The sequence below is a fragment of the Sphaerodactylus townsendi genome, linkage group LG06 (assembly GCF_021028975.2).
Source record: "Sphaerodactylus townsendi isolate TG3544 linkage group LG06, MPM_Stown_v2.3, whole genome shotgun sequence".
NCBI classification, from domain to species: domain Eukaryota; kingdom Metazoa; phylum Chordata; class Lepidosauria; order Squamata; family Sphaerodactylidae; genus Sphaerodactylus; species Sphaerodactylus townsendi.
This window is the reverse complement of record NC_059430.1, coordinates 38,807,933-38,829,505: the sequence shown is the minus strand read 5'-3', so window position 1 is coordinate 38,829,505 and position 21,573 is coordinate 38,807,933. Positions and strand designations below refer to the sequence as shown.

The window sequence follows — 21,573 nt, the reverse complement described above, 5'->3', positions numbered from 1 at the left end:
CAACTATAGTCTCACGCAGTGCCACGCCAAAGCGCCAAGTGGCGGCACTGTGCGACCGTCCTGCCCTACTCACAGGGAGTACCACTTTGAGGCACCCAGGCGTAGTCAGGTTTCTAAAAGGGGCCAAGCTGCTACAACAACCTACAGTGCACCGCTTCCCTACATGGCACCTTCACACAGTCCTCTCGCCCCTGAACAAGTCTCAATTCGAACCCGTGCAGACTATCCACCTCAAGTGGCTGCGCTGAAGACGCACTCTTCCTGTTGGCTATAACCTCGGCTCGCCGGGTCTCGAGATCAAGCTCTATCGGTACCTCTGACTTCTGCATCTTCCACAAGGACAGTATTGTCCTCGGCTGGACCCTCCTTCATCCCCAAGGTCTGCTCAGCTTTCACCTCACCCAGGAGATAGTTCTTCCGTCTTTCCTGCGCTTCTCCCAAACATCCCACCGAGCGCCTCTGGCACAACCTGGATGTCAGAAGAGCCGTCAAGGCTTTCATCATCACGAACCGAAGCACTGCGGTGTATCGGACGGCGCTTTTCATCCAGCGTCTCTCCCCAGCGAGGAAGACAAATGTCGAAGGCTGCAATTAGCCGCACTATCAAGGCATGTATTTTAGAAGCTTACCAGGCAGCTGGCATACCACCCGATGGGTATCACAGCACCTCCACCCGCCAGTGCAGCTACAAAGCGCAGCCTTGAAGGCAGAGTTCCCCTGGCCGGACATCTGCGGCGCAATAGCATTAGTCAGCCATGGACCTTCGTCAGGCACTACAAGTTACACTCTCTAGCAGCCTCCAGAAACCACGTTAGGCAGGCGGGTGCTGGAGCACATCATCGGAGACTAATCTACCCACCCGTGGGGAACTGCTCTGGGAGATCCCATCCAGGCGTCCTCCCCTCCAGTAGAGCGGTCCATTGGTTACTTACGTGAAGGGCCCTTCTACTAGGAAGGGGGAGGGCGATCTAACCTCCTGAATTGAACAGCAGTCTCCGAACACGAACTCATGACATCATGGCCCGAAGGGCACGCACAGCACGAACAAACCGACCTCACTTCCTCCAACTACTAACGGAACCTTCCACTGCTTTGACAGTCGCTCACTGGAGCCAAAATGGGCGCCCAGCCGTTTCCCAGGAAGTGACGAAAAACTACATCCTGTCTCCCTGAGAACGAGCTGGGAAACACCCATCCAGACGTCCTCCCCCTTCCTAGTAGAAGGGCCCTTCACGGTAAGTAACCAATGGACCGTTCTCACATGTTCTGCCTTTTCGAAGGTTGCTAAATACTCGTCCCTCTTCCTCAACACTTTATTTTTAAGGGTTATTAGGGGATAAGCCTCACAGTCTTGCCCTTGAATAATTACATTCCTGCTGTCTTTGTTGACAAAATTACCAGCAAAACAAAACTGACCCAATCCTGAGCAGATTAATAGCTTTGTGAAGGGTTTTTGATAGCGATGGCAGAAGTAATTAGAGACTTGCTCTTGTTCCTTGATGAATCAGCAAGGTGTGGAAGCCCTGGAACAAGCCGTCTCTATGATGGGAAGCATTTGGAAGACTTTCTTGAATCCTGCAAGCTGACTACTGCTACAATCCAATGGTTTTTATCATACACCATTCAATTAAATGTGACTGGCTAGCTAGACCATCACAGTTTGTATCCTGTGGCTCTTTCCCACCAATCACAGTAAACCCCAACACTGTGTTCCAGTGTGGTTCAGAAAGCCTAAGGGTGATTGCTGGCAGCACTGAGCTTATAGCCTGAAGGAGAACAGGAAAGTTCTAAACAACTTGTGGTTCTTGTTCAATACAACCAGGCAGCTCTGAGTGACCAAGCTGGCTATGTATACTGCCTCTTTTTTATAGTTTATTACTAGCTTCATGAACTGTAACCTAGTATCTTTTTAAAATGTCTTTTAACCCACCCCTGCCCTTGACAATTCCCCCCACCTCCAGCAATTTGGTTTAAGTTGGTGATTTTCAAACCTGATGTCTTTTGTCTTTCAAGAAATCCCTACATGAAATTTATGGGCACAGAACCTGTTGCCTGGGCCCCAGCGAAGCCTCTTGGAAGAGTGCAGCCCAAACTGCTTACTGTGCTCCCATGTAGGGAAGAGATCGTTAATAGTAAAGAGCTATGAAATCATGCAGTGAGTGAAAGTTGCCCTGTTGTTGACTATCCAAAGTAACTGGCCACTGTGTGAGACAGGATTCTGAACTAGCTGGACCACTGGTCTGATCCAGCAAGGTTCTTATGTTCAGTGACCAATTGGAGGTGTCCATCTAGAGAAAGGTGTGCTGAGCACACAAAAAATACTAGGAGCTGTAAACCACATCTTGCCTGCATGACTGGAAGTTTCAAACCATGGTTTGAGTTCTGAACTTTGTATAGTATAAACCATGCTATGGTTGATCTCTGAACTTAAAGAATACATGTGAATTGCCATGTAACTGCAGGTGTTTTTCCTTCACAGCTGAAGTGGCCCTTAGTGGCAGTTCCTTCAGCCACACCAGTTGGGCATGTACAGTCTGTGCATAAAGCAGTCTCAACTTCTGTTTGTGCCTGGATCTTTTGAGCTTCGCAAATAAGCAGCTCATGAGTTTGTTTGCATGTTGATTGACAGATGTTAAGTCTCAGCAGTACGGCTTATCTGTCGTAATTGATGTTTAGACATCACTTGCTCTTCTCAGAGTAATCTCAAATTCTATAAGCCTGATGAGGTTGCCTAGATATTTAAAGATGTACCTGGTGGAAGACCTGATTCTTTTTATTGTTTACATATAATATCCTTCTGTGATGAGGAAAGCTGGATTATGCTGGCTGATTCTTTAAACTGAATAAATTATGCAAACTGTACTAAATTTGGATGTGTACTTTGAATTGCTTTTACTGTGTGAACTACCTTATGGGCCTCTTATGCTTAAAGGAGGTGGGGGTATAAATGAATCAACACCTTCCACTGTTGGCCACTTCTTTCTTCATTCAGATTTTTTAAAAATAACCAACACACCATTGTAGTTACCGTACATACTCGAGTATAAGCCAACCCTAATGTAAGCCGAGGCACTTAATTTTACCTCAAAAAACTGGGGAAACTTATTGACTCGAGTATAAGCCCAGGGTGGGAAATGCAGCAGCTACTGGAAAATTTCAAAAATAAAAATAGATACCAATAAAATTACATTAATTGAGGCATCAGTAAGTTAAATGTTTTTGAATTTTAATTTCAAAGAAAAACAGTAAACTAGCTCTGTAAGTGGAAAAGAGGTATGGTATCAACAAACAATATGGTATCAACAAAAACTTTAAACATACAAAAACCTTAGCTCAATCAGCAACCAAGCTAAAACATAAGAGTTAAAATTCTTCAAAACTGGATTCCTCCTCATCATCTGTATGTCCAAACAGAGCTTCAGCTATAGCTGGTGTGAGGTTATCAGCACAGACTAGGGCACATACAGTTGCATATAAATACCGTATATTCTCGAGTAAGCCGACCTGAATATAAGCCGAGGGGGGCTTTTTCAGCGTTAAAAATGTGCTGAAAAAGTCGGCTTATACACAATTATATACGGTAGTTCTGTTTTTAATGGAAGAACCTAATATCATAATCAGAATTTGACATCTGACATGAAAATATCCTTCACATAATTTTTACTGTACTGTGCATTCTCTTTCAAACTGTGTGGTCTTTTCAGGATTTCTTAAACTCAAGTTGTTTTCTCTAACCTTGGATACTATTGCAAAGCAGGTGTTTTTTCTTCTTCTCCACAGCATCATCTTCTTTTGTGCATCTCCTGATTCTTCCCCACCTTCTCTGTGATCTTTCCCCAGCCTACTATGCTGTAATGTTGCAGCAACGATGACAGCAACAGCAGGGTGGCACCTCTGTGGATGGGAAAGTCTGAATCCGCACCATTTCCCCCTGATCCTTGGCAGTGGCCATTTTCCCCTGCCAATGATGGGGTTTTTTTTAAAGTTATGGAGTAGTATTGTTATAAAAATCTGTACATCAGGTTCTCTGAATTCCAACCTCCACTATTTTTTTAAATGAGCCTCAAATTTAGAGAATCTGATAACCCATATTTCTATAACAATATTCAGTTGATATAAAGATACCTGGAAAAGCATCAGTGGTGGGTATATGGGGGAGGGTCACTGGAAGGGTACTATGGCAGGGGAAATGTGTGGAAACCTGCCTCGTGGAAGCTCTGATGTTGCTGCACCATATTGGCAGTTTCAACAGGGAAACGGCACAAGTCATCCCTGAGTAGGAAATTTCTAGGACAGCCTTACTACCCTTTTAGCCTGGCTAGAAACAACATTCCAGTCATATATTGCAGTCTGTTGGGTAACACCGTGAATTGCTACCTTCAGCCCTATACCGCTAGAACCTCTCAAAGAGAAATAGTTTGATCAGTTTGGTGTATGCAAGGCCTGAGGAGTCAAGGCAAGAGCTGTAATTAGAACCTGTGAAGCTATGAGAGCTGGTAATTGGCTGGCTGACAAAAGTTTGCAATAATTAGGAGTCTGGAGTTCTGTGCTTAAAATATCGCATTCTGCAATCAGGAAACCCCCAGGTCTCCTGGCTGGCTGGCTTCATTTGGGCTGTCCAGTTTTTATTTTGCTTTTAATGAATCCCCTGTTAGTCAGTCTGGGCTGCATTATTTAGTTCTTGCATTTAATTTTAGAGAATAGGAGGAGAGTCTGCATTACTTGGACTCATTTGACTGTGGTATCCTCAATTAGAAGAGCTTCATTTGAATGTATAATGCAAGGATTAATGTCCAGAGGAAACACAGGATGTGTACTCAGTCAAACCATGTATGAAAGAAGGTGGGGGAGGCGGGAGGAAGTCTGGGAAGGGCTCTTCAGCTGGGCCCTGCAGAATTGGTTCTGGGAGGAGAAGCAGCCTCTTGATTCATGCATTCCGTTCAGTTTTCACATGCTCTGAAGATGACTTCCAGCATATCCTCCACCCTTGAGAGGTCTGAAATAGACACCCTGAAGGGTCCAAGCGCTGGCCTGTAACAGATTCTGTCTGAATGCTGGAGGAGGGCGTAAATATATACTTGCAGTTTCTCCTCACATGCTTGCAAGTGATTCCCCCTCCCCACAACTGTCTGGAAGTACACAGCAGGGTCCCAAAGCCCTCTTATTTTTTAGCCCTGGTAGTAGATCTCAATCTAAAATAAAGGCACAGATTACTCGAGGAATGCGATGAACGCCTCATATTAGCTGAGCGCAAGGGATGGGGCAGGGGGAGAGAAATGTAAAATACACACACTGCTCAGTTTTGCTGGTTGTGAGTGGCTGATCTCCTTATGTGTGTATAAGTTGCTGCCAACTTCTGTTGACCTTGTAGGCAAGTGATTAAGCAGAGGTGGTTTGCCATTACCTTCCTCTACAAAGTCTTCCTTGGTGGTTCCCCTTCCAAGTACTGACCCAGCTTAGCTTCCAAGAACTGACAAGACTGGACTATGCTGTACCATTCCACATCCCAATCTCCATTATCACAAAGTATTATCTGCCAGTACGGAGTAATAGTTAAGAGTGTGGGAGCAGAGTCTTCAAGTCCCCGTTCTGTCAGGGAAGCTCCTTGCTAACCTTGTTCCCATCACACACTCAGCCTAACCTACTTCACAAGGTTGTTGTAATGATAGAATGGAGAATGAGAGAGCAATGTAAGGCACTTTGGGTCCCCACTGGGGAGAAAGGTAGTGTATAAATGAAATATATATATTTAAAACAAATAACCAGCTCTTTCTCTCTGTGTCTGAATGTGTGACCCTCAGGTATAATGCATGCTGAATTTGCCTTACCCACTGAAATAGTTAGAAGAGATTGGGCATGCTTATGCAGAGGGATATGGGTGTGTCAGCACTTCACTGCCAACAGCCTATCTTTGAAAATCAGGTCACTGGCAAATAGTAATGACGGTGGTGGGGAGGCCATAGCCAGCACCAAGTCGGGGCACCGGGGAGAAGGGGAAAAGAAAAGTTCTAAACCTTCTCCTTGTCTGCTGATTCTTTCCCCACTGGGCTGTTGAGGGAGCAGCCACTGGTTATAGGCATATGAGCTGTTCAGAGAGGGGTTCCACACCCCTACCCTCTGCTGTTCCCCCACTCCAATAGCAGTGACTGCTGTTTGACAGCAAGCTGTATTTGATTATGGCCTTGAGAGACTTCCAGTACTTCACTGGAAGGCCATCAGTCAACTAAGAGGCTTTGTGGGGAGGTGAAATAGCATTGTGTGGATGGAGCTTGCATTGAGACGCAGGAATTTGTAAGGGAGAGAAGGTGGCATAGTATAGCACAGTCTCTGAAACTAAGCAGGGCCTCTACTCAAATGGGAGACTGCCAGGGAAGGCTTTGCAGAGGAAGGCAACGACTAACCACTTTTGCTCCTCACTTGCCTTGAAAGCCCCTTGCTGGAGTCACCATAAGCCACTTGCAACTTAATGTCATGTACATATGTAAATAGTCCCGCTTCCAAGTAGAGTGTGATTTGTGCATCTGCTGCTTACTGCATCCCGGAGGGTTAGGGTTAGGGTGCCCTACAGATTCAATTTTATGTCTGCGTTTCATGTGAATGCATATATGCCATTCAGGAGTTGGGTTACTATTTCTACTGGAGGCGGAGAACATCTGGATAGGTGTTTCCCAGCCCATTCTCGGGGAGGAAGGATGTAGAATTTCGTCACTTCCTGGGAACTGCCTGGGCGCCCATCTTGATCTCCAGTTTAATTCCTGCCTCATCAGGGAGAGCAGCCCCTGTATCAAAAAATCAAAATACCAGCAATAAAAAAACATACAGATTGATTCCGCTTCAGGAGATAGGCCACATACAAACATCAGTTAGTGGCAACATCAGTTAGTGGTGGTAGTACTAACACAGGTGAGTTCAACACTTTCAACCTTGGTCTTCTTCCGCCACAACAGTTATATACAGAAAATGACAAGGCATCCAGCCCAAAAATATGACTTCAGTAGAGTAACATGTGACATGCATCTAAGCACAGTGGATGAACATCTGGCAATTGGAATCCTTCCAACTTGTGCAGCTTTTTGGATTTTCACTGAAGGGATATCATTTATACGGAGACTTAGAGTTCTAAGTGTATATTTTGGGATCCCCTTTCTGTTTGTAATGTGTTATCCACATTTTGTATTTTTCTTTATGGTTGGTATTTTGGTTTTTTAATAACAGACTTTTAATTATTTCTATTAAAGGTATCGTTTTAACGCTGTTTCTTGAGCCAGCAAGAGGTTTTATTTTTGCAATATCTATACTGTTTCTGGCTTATCTTGTATATTGATACAGAAGACTCTGTCTGGGAGCAGTGGCGTAGGGCCACGGGGGCAGGGAGGCGTGGCGGTGGCGTTCTGGGGCGGGCGGTGCTGTGGCATGGGTGCAGGGCACATGGGTGCCCTGGGCATAGTTTCCCCTTGCTCCACCCCTGCCTGGGAGAGTTGCTGCGAGCCTGAGTAGGAAATACTGACCTTGGTAGACCAGTGGTCTGATGCACTACGATACAGCTTCATATGGGCCATTGCCGTTGCCTGGCTAAACCTGTTATGCAGGTGTTGAGAACAAAGTTCTGTCAAGATCCCACGTGACTTGCATTTAGCCTCACTATGCTGTACAGCTGCTTGGGGATGACCAGAAAGAATATATTCTGGCACACTGTGTGTGAAAATGAGGATGAGTTTTGCTCAAGCAGAGCGTACCAGGCATCCTGACTCCCACGGGCTGCAGGTGCTGCCTCCATGTGAGGAAGCCTGAGGTCCAGTCTAAAGTTCCGAGAGCTCTCTCACCTTTTTATGGTGTGATCCCAGTTATGTAGCGCATAGACATTAAAGTGCTGGGTTTACCTGCATGGGGTGCGTGTGCGTGCGTGCGTGCGTGATTTTCACTGATTGCTCTCTTCCCATGGCAGAACTCCCAGTTTCCTCTCAAGCTTTTCTTGGGGGTCTTCTGTCCAACTTGAATAGCATTCCATGGGGAATTTTGGGCTTCAGCAAGAGGGGAGAAGGCAGAGTTGCTATTCTGTAGACATCTATCCTTCTGTCCATCTGTGGAAATTGTAGGATTCAGAGTAACATGTAATAAGGAGAAGATTTTTTGGAATTTGGGCTAAAACAAGTACAAGATTTCCCAATTTCACCTTTAAAATCTCACATGGAAACACATTATTACAAGAAAGAATAACACTAATATAATGTATAAAGAAATAATCAATTTAGAGGAAATTACATCATGGGAAGAGATAAAAGATGAAGGAAAGAAAATTCAGTGGCTGACATACTTCCGATTAATGTCAGAAGAGAACTAAAATTAGAGGGAGGAACGTTAAGAGATGGGACAGTTTGAAAAAGGATATATAATATCCTGCTTAAATATGATGCTGAAATGGAACAAGTACAAGACTGTATGATGAAATGGTTGCAAAACTTTCCAACAATGGGAGGCATTAAAGTCCAAAAACATTAAATTTACTACCTGCCAAATGTTGAGAGCAAATTGGTACAAAATGTTTTATAGATAGTATGTGACTCCTAAAGATATCATGAAGAGAAGTAAAAACTTCAATGGCCTCTGTTGGAAATGTCAAAAAGAAGTTGTGTTGTCATATGAGGTGAACTTGTAAAAAAATTTAAAAGTACTGGTTAGGCGTACATGCAAAAATGCAAAAAATATTGAAGATCAATTTTCCATTTGCTGCAAAGGCAATGTTACTAAGTATCCTTCCTGAGAATTTTCCAAAGGAACTTGAAGAACTATGTTTGTATTTGTTAACGGCTGCCAGAGTGACAATGGCAAGTAGCTGGGAAGCCAAAAGAGATCCTTAACACAGGATTTTGGGAGGAAAAAGTTACAGAGTTCATTCAGCAACACTGGCTAAATTAACAAATCTTGTAAAAAAGACAGTCAAAACAGGAGTTTGATGAGAAATGGGATTTGGTTTTTTGGTATGTTATTAAATCACTTGCTTAAACAAAAATATAATACTAATGGGGATTAGAGTTAGAGGAACTAAATGAATATGTTAATATGTTATTAATATGTTAGTGGTTAAGGCGATAAGTAATTGTTAATCTGATATATACCAATGGGCATTATTTGAATAGTAGAATATTAAGGGGGAAAAGTGAGATGGAAATTTCTCTCTTAAATTTGTATCATGTTTATATTTTATTGAACATAAGATCCATTCTATTGTTTTTTGTTGAATGTCAGTTAACGTGTTGTGTCTTACGTGGTTTGATGTTTTTTCCACTTTTTTTTCCTACAATTTATATTTTATGTATTTATATGGACAAAAATTAATTTTAAAAAAGGATCCAGAGCAACAGATGGAAAGCCAAGCACTGTAAACAAATTTTTTGGTCAAGAGGTTGCTTGCAGCCAAATACTGGGGCCACACCCCTGCAACATTAAGCATGCTGAAGCTTGATGGGATTGGATTTAACAGTACTTAGTGGTATTACGTTTACTTGTTATTTTTTACAAGCTTATGCTTTAATATTAAATACTTCTTGTTCCAACTTCAAGTGTCTTCTAAAACTGAATTTGGTTCTCTGTCACAGATTAGGGAAAATACAATGAGGCAGTTGTGAAAGAGAACCAGCAATGAAATAAACATATAGGGTTGGAAGGAGCCTCTGTCCTAAATCAGTGTGTTCTGTTCCTTTCCCTTCTCTTCTAATAGCAAAAGTAGCATATATTTCACCTAGTCCATCCCTCTGTGTTTCTTAAATCTAAATCTTGTATTGAATATGAAATCTACAATTTGTATCTAGATTCGATTTGTATGTTTGTTTTCTTTGCATAAGTTGTTTGGCTTCTGCTGGTCCTGGGGTGAGGCTAGGATCTTGCCAAGCCCTGAATCCTTTCCTTGACAACAGGAAATCGTGTTTAGTTCTCCACTGGCTGCATTGGTTTCAACAGATGTTGCACACACGTTCGTGTGTTGTAACACACACATGGATACATGGATTCTTGGTATTTGACTGGCTCTGCCAAGTATTGTGTTGACTTTAGCATCATTGACGCCCTGCAGAACCCCTGGTTTCTAATTTCACCTTCTTGTTTTCCTGACATTATATAAGCTGTTGCTCATGCCCATGTTTGCAACTCTTTCCAGAGCAAAGTCGCCGTGATGACTTGGAGAGCTTGGGCTATGTGCTGATGTACTTCAATCTCGGCTCGCTGCCTTGGCAAGGCCTGAAGGCTGCCACGAAGCGCCAGAAATATGAGCGCATCAGTGAGAAAAAGATGTCCACGCCTATTGAAGTGCTCTGCAAAGGGTACCCTTGTAAGTTCTTAGTATTTTTGTTTGTATATATATATATATGTGTGTGTGGGTATGAACACGCTCTGTTTGTGTAGACATAATCTCCAATATAATGGTGATACTCAGCAACGGGGTACAGCTCAGAAGAATGTCCCTTCTGTGAATGCAAAACATTCAGTGAGCAATCAGGAATTTAGCAAGGGGCAGTTGTCCCTTAGTTGGTGAAGTAGACTACAGAAATATGTGGGGCAAGGCCACTTGACTTCAGGGGTCCTCATGTGCATATAGTTGTATATATATTTTCTATAGATAAAATTGGAAGTCTGAGTTTGTATCCAGTGACTTACAAGCAGTACAAAGCTTGTGAAAATGGGACTTCTTCCACTTCCCTGAAAACTTCCTGAGTCCCACTGAAATTTTGCTTCTGGTAAACTGGGGGACCCATGACAGGGCAGCACAGATAGGTCGGTCATGGAAGGGAAGCCTCAAATTGTCTGTTGATAGAAAGGCCCTTCTGTCAGCAAAAAATAACGTGTGACGTATGCATTTACCTAAGTGTATTATTAAGCCCTAGCGCTTAACTAAGCAACTTCCTCTACTGGTAATGGGTAGATGCTTTACAGAAGAAATATTGTTTGCCTTGAGCTTCAGCGCCAAGAGGTAACATCTTGAGCTGTATTTGAGAAAGAAAAAGCAAGCAGCTTTGGGTCCCTATCCAGGAAGAAAAGCAGGTATAAATAAAAAAGCCATGCTAGAGCTGAGACTGTAGTTCTCCGTTTAACTTAAGGAGAATGGTTGGATGCAGTCACGGAGCTACAAGGGGACGGGGGTGCACGCCGTGCACCGGGTGCACGCCTGGGGGCGTGAAAAATTGCCCCAGACCCGCCCCCGCTCCCCTGCGGCGCCCACCCCCCTTCCCACACTTACCTTAGTTCCTTTACTTTTTCAGAACTTTTTCAGGCTGCAAAAGGCCTGTTTGCAGTAAAAATGGCCTGAGGAACTATAGTTCCCAGGAGACCTTGGGGCTCACAAGGTCTCCTGGAAAGTATAGTTCCCATCAGGCCGTTTTTACTGTGAACAGGCCTTTTGCAGCCTGAAAAAGTTCTGAAAAAGGAAAGGAACTAAGACAAATAATCGAAAGAAAAGAATTGAAGAGGAAAGAGGCGAGAGAAAATTAGAATGCGCACCGGGCACAGTTTGGCCCAGCTACGCCTCTGGTTGGATGGGAGGAGTTGCGAGCCTCACATTTCAGGGTTTTGAGGTGGTGGAGAAGAGGGACGGGGAGAGTTGTGTACCTGCTATTATTGCATGAAAGGCCTTTGAATAGAGTGAGCTTCCAGATGTTCCTGAAGTGCTGGGATTTGCGCTTTTTATTTGTGTTACCTGTGGTGTCATTCCTAGGTCAGGATGGGTTGCTGGTGTTGGTGTTTGGCTAACGTACCCTTCTGTTCCAAAACTTTCCTGTACGGGTTTTTGGGGTAAAATACTCCTTTTTTCACTCAGCCATATGTGTACACTCATGGCAGTAGGTTGTTCTTCTCTCTGCTCTCCTTTCCATGACCTGCTACTTCTTGCTTGGAAAAATCTGAGATAAAGAAAATTTATCTCGGTAGCTTGAATGAGCAACGTTGTTGTGCACATCCATATCTACCTCTGTCTTGCTTCAGTGGTCCTCTGCAATCTAGTGACTTTGTTGTGATCTTCTAGTTGTAATGTGAAGCCTTGGGCGTCAGGAGGAATAGGAGCACCTCATTATGGTGGGACTGTGCTTGAGAAGTAATGACTCTCTCTCCTTCCTTTCCCAGCTGAGTTTTCTACATACCTCAACTTCTGCCGCTCACTGCGGTTCGACGACAAACCAGACTACTCTTACCTGAGGCAACTGTTCCGCAACCTCTTCCACCGTCAGGGCTTTTCCTATGACTATGTGTTCGACTGGAACATGCTCAAATTTGTGAGTAATTCTGGTATTGAGAGCCTGCATGATAGTGAACTGTAAGCAGTTGAGGGGTGAGCAACAGTCCTGATTGCTGTAGTCTGCATAGTCCTGGACCCGGGGATGATGTATGTTCTCACTTCTGCAGTCTCATTTGCAAATATGACAATTCTAATATGTCACTGGAGGGCTAGAACTTGGATGTTGGGGTTTTATAAGCAAACGTCGAGTCGTAGTGGCCATGGAAGTAAGCTTGAGAACCAGGAGGGAGCCTGGTAATTTCTGGGAAGACAGTGTGAGGATGAAGAGGCCTCCATGTTCTGCATTGCTCCTTGTCAGTTCTTAGCCAGCTATATTGTGGTGAAAGGGAGCACAGGGTGCACTGCAACACGAAGGACAGACTTAATCTAACCATGCTGCTGGCAAGGCAGAAGTCCTCTCTGGGCCTTTGCACTCATGTAAAGTCTCATTTAAATTGGGCTAACACTACTTGTGCAAAGGCTAAGTGTCCTGCCTAGCTGCTTTGCCCAAGTTACACCCTGCTTTGTACTTACACAGCTCTTGTCCAAAGTTCTGCAGGAAAAGGTTGTGTGGGGGTGGGGCTTTGCCCCCTTCAACAGCACGTGAGCATCAAGCCTCAAGTCAGTGCGCAAGAGCAAAAACCTAAAGCATCCCGTGCTTAAAAAGTTTGAGCTTATTTAAACTTGATCTCATCACGCTGCTGTTTTGTTAAAATAAAATATCAAATGCTTGTCAGTCATCCCAGTGCCATGGTGCTCATCAAATGCAAATGTAGAAGGCCAGCGGGGGGAAGGAGCAAGAGAGAGAGAGAGAGAGAGAGACCCCTTACTAGGCAGTTGGGTAGAATCATGCCCGCTCACTTTTCCTCCTAGCTCAGTTGTTTCTAGTAAGAAATGTGGAACACTGTGCATAGTAATCTAGTGTATAGAAATCATTGCATCTCTTGGATCAGGGGTCTGCAACCTGTGGCTCTCCAGATGTTCATGGACTACAATTCCCATCAGCCCCTGCCAGCATGGCCAATTGGCCGTGCTGGCAGAGGAACTGTATGGTCAAAATCTGAAGAAACTCCTGATTAATTCTCTATCTAGGCTCCTTACAGAATTCTGTTATTTCACCTCTGACTACACCAAGAGTGTTACACGTAATGCCACAAGGAGGTGTGAGGAAAATGATGGTGCCTTTTGCCTGCTTCTGAAGTCTTACTTGTTTTATTTTACTGACCACCTTTCTGCTTCAAAACGAATACTCTAGGCCAGAGGTAGGGAACCTGCGGCTCTCCAGATGTTCAGGAACTACAATTCCCATCAGCCCCTACCAGCATGGCCAATTGGCCATGCTGATGAAACTGATAGAATGCTGGATTCCTAATTATCCTGGGCACAGATTCTACTCTAAACAGCTATTCAACAGTTGCTGAAAAGAATGGTGTTAATCGCACTGCCTGGGGGAGAGAAGTTGACTAATGTAGGTGCAGTGACTAAAAGGACCCTGCCGCAGGCTAATTGACATCTCAGCCAGCAAGGAGGCCTTGCAGGTTGACATCCAAAATCCAGGCAGATTGATCTGGGTAATGACGGCCCTTCCAGTACTATAATCTGAGTGCATTGTGGGGATGTTTCAGGGGGCAGCCCGGAATCCTGAGGACATGGATCGGGAGAGGCGAGAACATGAGCGAGAGGAAAGGATGGGGCAGCTCAGAGGTTCTGCTACGCGGGCACTGCCTCCTGGCCCCCCTGCTGGGGCCACAGCAAACCGCCTCCGCAATGTTGCTGAGCCTATGGCCTCCACGCCCACCTCCCGTATCCAGCAGTCTGGTGAGTACCCATTAATCTAAGAAGCTACAATTGCCGGGTCAGGCATAGGAAGCACACACCTCCCAGCCTCATTACCAACCAAAATGCAGCCCCCATACATGTGATCTTTTGTTTTCCCTTTCTTCCCCTCCCTGATTTGCCCTTGCCTCCTTCATTCCTTCACTTTTCTCTGACCAAGAGTGGGAATTTAGATTGTCAACTTGATGGGGCTGGGCCTAGTTTTTGCCTTGTTAATATTGCCTCATAAACAATCACTTATTAATTCCTTCTCTTCCCCTAATCAGGAAATACGTCCCCCAGAGCAATTTCACGGGTGGACAGGGAGCGGAAAGTCAGCATGAGGTTACACCGAGGCCCCTGCCAACATCTCCTCATCTGACCTCACAGGGCGGCAAGAGGTGTCACGGATTTCAGCATCACAGGTAAGTTTCTTCTGGTGAATGGGAGTGAAGACTGTCTATGTTTAGCACTGGATTAGTCGTTCAGTTCCATGAGCTATTGTCTGGACAGAGCAGTTAGAGTAAAACAAGTTTCAGTTTGTATTTTGCTTGAGTACTACAATGCTGGTTGATGGTGCCTGGAACATTCATCCTGCAGTTTTGTGTGAACAGGAGGATTGTGGGTAGAAGTAATCACAAAGATAGGTGGTGCTGATGCCATCAAGAACTTTGTCGATTAATACCAGCACTTTGTTGTTCACACGGGAGGTAATAGGTAACCAGTGTCTTTGTTGCGTTGTGTTTTGTATTTTGCTGTTGACCTATTTCAGCAGAAGGCATGTTGCCTTAGTGGAAATTTCCAGGTAACTTTCAAAGGAGCTCCATGAACAGCTGTAAATTATTGTTGATGTTGCAAAAACATGAACAATTGTTACCAGAAAAGGACAGTTGTATTAGTAGAAAGTGTTCCTAGCCATGGCTACTGGCTTTCACTTGAGCTGTGGGGAGGTGGGAGAGAACTCATTAAAAGAACATGACTTCCTCCACAAGCAGAGGCATAGCTGGGTAGGAGTGCGCCCGGGGTGCACTCTGCTTCCCCTCCCCCCGTGCCCCCCCTTTACCTTTTCCAGCTGGCAGAAAACAGCTTTCCGCCAGCTGAAAATGGAACAACAATTGGGGCAGGGCCACAGCAAGGCGATTTTCACTTGCGATTATGCATGAGGTGCAAGTACACCGCCATACTTATAGCTATGCCACTGCCCACAAGTAAGCAAGTAGAAAAGGCCAATCCCTCTGACTGTCATCACTTCTGCATCTGATTTTAGCCCATTAACTTGTTCACAATGGAAATAACTGTTCTCAAATCTGTTGAGAATTTGAGTATAAAAGTGCTTTACTTCTATTTGGTATGGAATGAATGAATGTTTTCCTGTTGTGGCATAGAAGGGGTCATGCTATAATGTGAGCTCCTTATTTTCCTCTGAAAATCATTATTGACGAGTTATTAGTTTAATGCAAGTTATTATTGGTGTATCCCTCAGAAACAGGAGCCAAAGCCAGACGAAGATTCGAAGATTGGAAGGCATTGAGTTTGTTCTCCTCTGCACCTGCCGAAGATCTGCTCTGCTTTCTTCCATCCTCTTCTGGCACCTCTTAATTTCTCTGAATTTTCTTATTTCTAGACAAGTGTGCCATTTGATCACCTGGGGAAGTGAAGAGAGGATGCCACCGGACCAGTGTTTGCTTAGGTGAGTGTCTTTTTCCTGACCTTTCCAGGATTGTTGTGTTGATTTGACAAGTGGATCTTCATGGGTCTGCAACTTTCCTATTTGTGTTTAATCTCACCACAATGCTTAGTGGTTATGGTTAGTAACCTTGAACTGCCCTAAACTTGCCCCTACCAGTTTTTCCTATTTTAATGGGTCCATTTTTTATCTGGTAATTTAACCAGCCCTGCTTTGATTAATGCACCAAACAACCGGTGATACAACGCACAACCATGTGAAATGTGCAGCCTTGGGCATATTAAGATGGCCTTGCCAAGGGATGCATTTTTGTGGGAGCTACTGCTGAGCATACCTATGCCATTGCTTTTGACCACCAGTAGTTTCACCAGATATTCTTGAATGAGGATGATTCTCTGGTAGACCCGGACTACCTTTGTCCTCTGGAGTGCAGGCAATTGAACCAAGTGTTGCCACCAAAAGCAGCGTTCCTCCATTCTCCCTTATTTAATATATGAAGGTATCTACTACTTGTCTGTGGGGGCTGAACATCAGAGGGGACAAACAGCGACTTAGTTCCCACTGTAAACAGTTTACCAGTAAAACATTCGAATCCAAATGTGATTTTAGTTGCTGCTTTTGAACAATGTAGTAATTCTATAGTTGACGGAATACAGGCTTTAGGTCCTACCTCAGAAAGTACAAATTACCTAGTTGACTTTATGCAGTCCAGTGTTTTTCTCAGCCATGAATCTATCTCTGCTGCATTTTTAAAAAATCTTGCTGGCAAAAAACATTATAAAAAACATAGAAGGGCAAGCCTTCAGTATCAGAATTGGATGTGATACTAAGACATGCATCTCTCTATTTTCCTTAAAGCGTACTTTCAAATAAGATTCCACCCTTCTAAGCTCCAGGGGACTCAGAAAATTCTGCTTAGGATTGTACTATATGAGAACTACAGTTTGCATGCTTTTCATTGGTAGGACTGCAGATTCTTTCACTTTGCTATTCAGCTTCAGTGGCTGAATGCAGAATTCAGCACCCTGGGACTCTTTTCATTTAGTGAGAGGCTTACTTGTTTTAAGCCAACAAGTAAAATGCTTAAGATGTATAGCTTATGCATGATAGCATTATGTAAGAAAAGGCTGGTGAAATTGCAGTCCCTTGGTGTTTGTGGGGGAGTTGTCAAAGACATTTGTAGCCTGTCCTTCAGTCTCCAAAATAAATTAAGCAGAACCAGATCTTGTTAATTCTGTGAACTATGGTGAATTTCTTTTTTGTGAGGGGCGGGAGTTGGGCAGCTATCACTGGTTTGCCTTTAAAGTGCTAGCAAAGTAATGCATATTTTGACCACTTTCCCATACATTAAATTGAAATAGTAATTGGGTATTTTGCAGCATTGAAGAAGGATCAGGAAGTACATTCTGTGCTTTCCTCTAAATTTTAGTAATGGCACAGTCCACTGATCAGGTCCCCTGTTCTCTCCCTCTTTGAACAAGTGGAAGGGGCACAAGAGTGTTGGAGAGGCAGACATTGAAAACTATGGGAGGAGATACTTAACCATTTCGTCTTTCTTTTCTTTCTTTCTCTTTTGGTATGCTTCACTGTATTTTTCTTAAAAACAAAATAACAAAAAAATTTTAAAAGGAGAAAAAAAGAAAAAAAATAACCAACTAACGCGGCCAACGGAACGCTGTTCACAGCGTTAGGTAATCCTTTCTTTCGAGATCACCGCCTGCGTTCCCAAGCCCAATTTGCCTTTGACAAGTCGCCGATGCAGGAGCCTTGCAGAAGCACCTGTGCTGCTACCGTACAGCTTTATCGCCCCAGGCCTCGTCCCCATCTCATGCCAGCAGGCCATGCCCAGCCATTTGAGGCTTTCTACTCCCTTCTCGGTCTCTTTGTATCTACAAAAATCTTCCTGGACTACTTTTTTTAAGGTTTGGCTTGTGTAAAATTGACATGGTTTCCAAGGCGAATTTAAAAGATCCTTTGGGATTTTTCGTTCTTTAAAAGGAGGGGAGGACGTTTGCAGATCTAAAATTCTATCCCTGGGAGGTATCAGTAGCTGGCTTAGTGTTACTTTCAAAATGCACTGCAGTGGCAAGCTGGCGCTACATTTTTAGGGGACAGAAATGGCGGGAGAAGCCTGCTATTTGCATTCAGGCGTTCTTTCCCTGGGGGGACGCTGTGGTCCCTCTGTGTATTGATGGGCACCTTGGGAGATGCAACAGTCATATACCAGTAAGGCAGACAATACTGGCATGGCAGCAATTGTGTGTTGAAGGATGTGCACATGGCTGGAAATGGCAAGGCATGAGCAAATGTGAAGGATGTAGAAATGTGACCCACTTCTCACGCAGGCAGTGGGGGTCTTTTTTTTTTAAATCTGTTTGAGTGTGTTTAGTTATTTCTTTTTAATTGTTTTTACTTGCCCAGACGACAGGGAGGGTGTTGAAGAAAAGGGAGGGGTATGTGAAAATGAGGTGACGAGGGGGGAGTAAAAGCTGGCTTTGTTGCAGAGGTTGCTTCTTCCATCACAGATGAAAAGGACAACCCAGCTTAGACGCACTACCTCCCCCCTCCAGTCAAACGCCTCTACCTTCCTTTTTGCCCTGTTCTCTATAAATTTTAGGCTTGACTCAAGAGAACTGATCTCTCTTGAGCTTGAATTGCAGCTGTCATTGTGGTGCCCTCTAGCCTCTGAACCTTGACCCACTTCTGACCTTGGAAAGTGAGGACCCATGGGGGGGCAGGTGGGAAACTTGGCAGTTCAGTTCTTGATCTTTTTTTATTTAACATGCGGCTGTTCTTTATTCCCCCCTAATTTATTTACCCCGCTTACTGTGTCTCTCACTCTCCTTTTTTTAATTAAAGTAAAAAAAACTTTTTATTACTTTGTAATTTTAAAAAAACAGAAAAAAACCTTGAACTTTGGGGAGGGGGGGATTTTGTACTTTTTTCCTGTGTAAATATTGGACTTTTTTGAGCTTTATCGTGGTTGTTAATTTGAAGTAATAAAGTAGAAAATGATAAAGTGATGGCAGTATCTGTTGTCTTTTTTCCCTCCCATCCCCTCTTACTGCCAACCTGGCTGTAGTGATGTCACGTAGGCCGGAAGTATCATCTTGCACACAGATGTACTGTCTTACTCCGTTCCAAGTTCCAGGAAAAAGAGTGACTGGGAAGAGAATGTACTCCACTTGAACACCTAAAAATAAAGCTGAATTGGCCTTCAGATTCATAAATTATATTTGTGTGATAGTGCATGGGAAAGGCAACACCCTTTAAAACATGCCGCCTGTACTTTGGATTCCAGAAAAGAATGGGACAGGGTATGTGGGCTTCCAGATCTGCAAAGATCTCAACTGTCTGTCAGTGAGTTGACCGCTCAGTTTTTCAACAAGTGCTAGCAAAATATTCGGACAGTTTTAACAACAACAAAAATCTAGATTTGTGCGTTTCCCTCATATCCTGTTCAAAATAGCCAATAGAGCTCTGTCACAGCATGACTCTGAGGCAGTCACTAAATTTGCATACCAATTTACATACACTTAAGAAAAACTAAACATAGCTTTCAAACATTTGTTTTTCCTCTTTTATACATATTTTAGATTTGCTTTCTCTGTGCTGGGAAAGCCACCTAGAAGTCAACTGCTTATCTTTGGGGCTTGGGGCAACAACAAGGAGACGGCAGGTTTGTGGATCTAATTGCGGCAGAGGCATCTGGGGGCCCACTTGGAAGGCTCTTAAAATGAGAAAGGTGAGGCTACACTTGTCTTCCACGAGTTGTTTTCTTGGCTCGTTTTTTGAAGTTTCTATCCACAAATGCCCTCTATGGAAAGAGTAAAACCAGCAACATATTTTCCTAATTGGTTGTGTAATCATTCAGTATTCACGAACACAATTTAATACCCCAGGAGGCATGGCTTCTAGGTGGCTATATAAACAGAGCTGGCCATAGCAATACCACTCATTGGTAACACGGTGTTTATGTAATCATTTGTGCATTTTCCTTGGAAAATGGCTCCTTAGATCATTTCACTTTTCTGGGACCAAAGCAAAGGAAACTGCCGGAGTTCATACAAGTTTTGAGAGTTGTCTTAGTTAACTAGACATGAGGTAATGAATGAAACCTCTCAAACCACTTTTTTCTTGCTTCTATCTGCCTCATTATATGTCCTTCATAACTTCTTAATTTGTCCTACATGTTGTTTTGGTGGTGTCCTCCCTTGCATCCTGCAGATTCAGTACTGCACATTTTGGACTCTATACTTATGTTTCCCTGCCCTTTATAGATGGTCATATAAGTAACAGCTCCTTGGAACTTCTGCCCCAAAGCCTGGTCTGGTAGCACCACGCTTGAGCTTATTAGAAGTTCAGTATCTCAGAGGCAGAATCTAATGAGATTTTTCTTGTTGACGTGCTGGATGGAGGTCTGAGGGAGATGATTTCATATTTCATCACTTACTGCTGAGGAGACTTTTTTGCCAAGGTACAATGGAGAGGAGGGATCAAAATTTCAAAAAGAACTGTGAGCTAACTTTCACTTTACATTTTATTTCTTAAAAGTATATCCAGGTTCTACCACTATCAAGTGTGAAAGGGAGATAATTTAGCACACATTTATTTCCTTTAAATAGCAAGGCTGCAAAAAGGGGGGGGGGGGTCAGGCTGCTGCTACCAGGTATTTTAAAGGCAGACACTTGCTTCATTTTGAAGAGATTTGTGGCGATTTGCAGTGTTTTGTTTTGCACTTCAGTTAGGAAGAAGTGTTTTGTTTTGCACTTAAGTTAGGCTGAACAATTGGCCAACCTGTATTATCTCCAGTGTGCGGATGTCACTGGCAGCCAGAGTTGACAGTACTGAGTTCAACAGGTCAATTGTCTGATTTGGCAGAAGGCAGGCATGCCACTTTCTGTGAAAAAGTAAATGAATTGACATGCTTTCTGCATAAAAAGATGGATTGCCAAAAATCTTGACAATTTCCTCAAATGTAGAGAAAAGAAGGCCTAGTCTTAATATTATTTTTTCATATTATCCTCCTGTCATATTTTCCAACTATATTAGTTTAATGTGTGATTTTAATAAGCATTTAAAAAATTTAATGAAAAACGTCGCTCTATAAAAGGGTTATGATAATTAGTTGATCTTTTGGACTGAAAATAGTCGTTCTTAATGGGTGCATATGGGCATGGAGGAGGTTAACTATTGGGGGGCATTAAGGATTTTAGACAGCCCTTTCTACTTGAAGGGGTTTCTGACAGTTTTCGATGTCCCATCCTGTTCTGAGAATAAATTCAGATCCTAGATCTCCAAAAAGCCCTTTAAAAATGACACATACAGTCAACAGGAGTTGGCCATCAACTCACTGGATGCATGCCTGAGATCTGAGTGCTTGTATGCATATATTGAAATATGTCCCTAAATGAAACTGCCTTGTCTGAAGTGCTTTTTATGTCCTCATCTTCTGCTTATAACTTGGTGGACATTCAATGATGATGCAGTAATGAGTTTAAAGTTAAGAGCTCCTGCAGTGTGGCTTACCCATATACACTGATGGGACTATATACCGTAGTTAAAAAACATTGAGTTGAGCTTTAAAGTGGTGACGTCTTTTCTGCTTTTACTGGGCTAAATGATCATGAAGTTAGGTCTACCGTAGAGAAAGAACTGTCCACTTTTAACTAGCTAGATCAGGGAATTGCAAGGGAACCTCGCGGCTCTCCAGATGTTCAGGAACTACACAATTCCCATCCAGCCCTACCAGCATGGCCAATTGGCCATGCTGGTAGAGGCTGGTCCTAATTTTAGTTCCTGAGCATCTGGC

General features: G+C 43.5%; 1 protein-coding gene across 1 annotated transcript in view; it reads left to right on the top strand.

Annotated features, from left to right (window-relative positions):
- CSNK1E (casein kinase 1 epsilon) overlaps positions 1 to 17,387 on the top strand; it is a 45,034-nt gene extending 27,647 nt beyond the window's left edge. The window contains 7 exon segments of the mRNA XM_048500876.1: positions 10,154 to 10,324; positions 12,109 to 12,257; positions 13,885 to 14,077; positions 14,362 to 14,431; positions 14,433 to 14,499; positions 15,699 to 15,772; positions 17,343 to 17,387. Of these exon segments, the coding sequence (XP_048356833.1) occupies positions 10,154 to 10,324; positions 12,109 to 12,257; positions 13,885 to 14,077; positions 14,362 to 14,431; positions 14,433 to 14,499; positions 15,699 to 15,731 (683 nt within the window). The 3' untranslated portion in view covers positions 15,732 to 15,772; positions 17,343 to 17,387.
- The last annotated feature ends 4,186 nt before the right edge of the window (positions 17,388 to 21,573 follow it).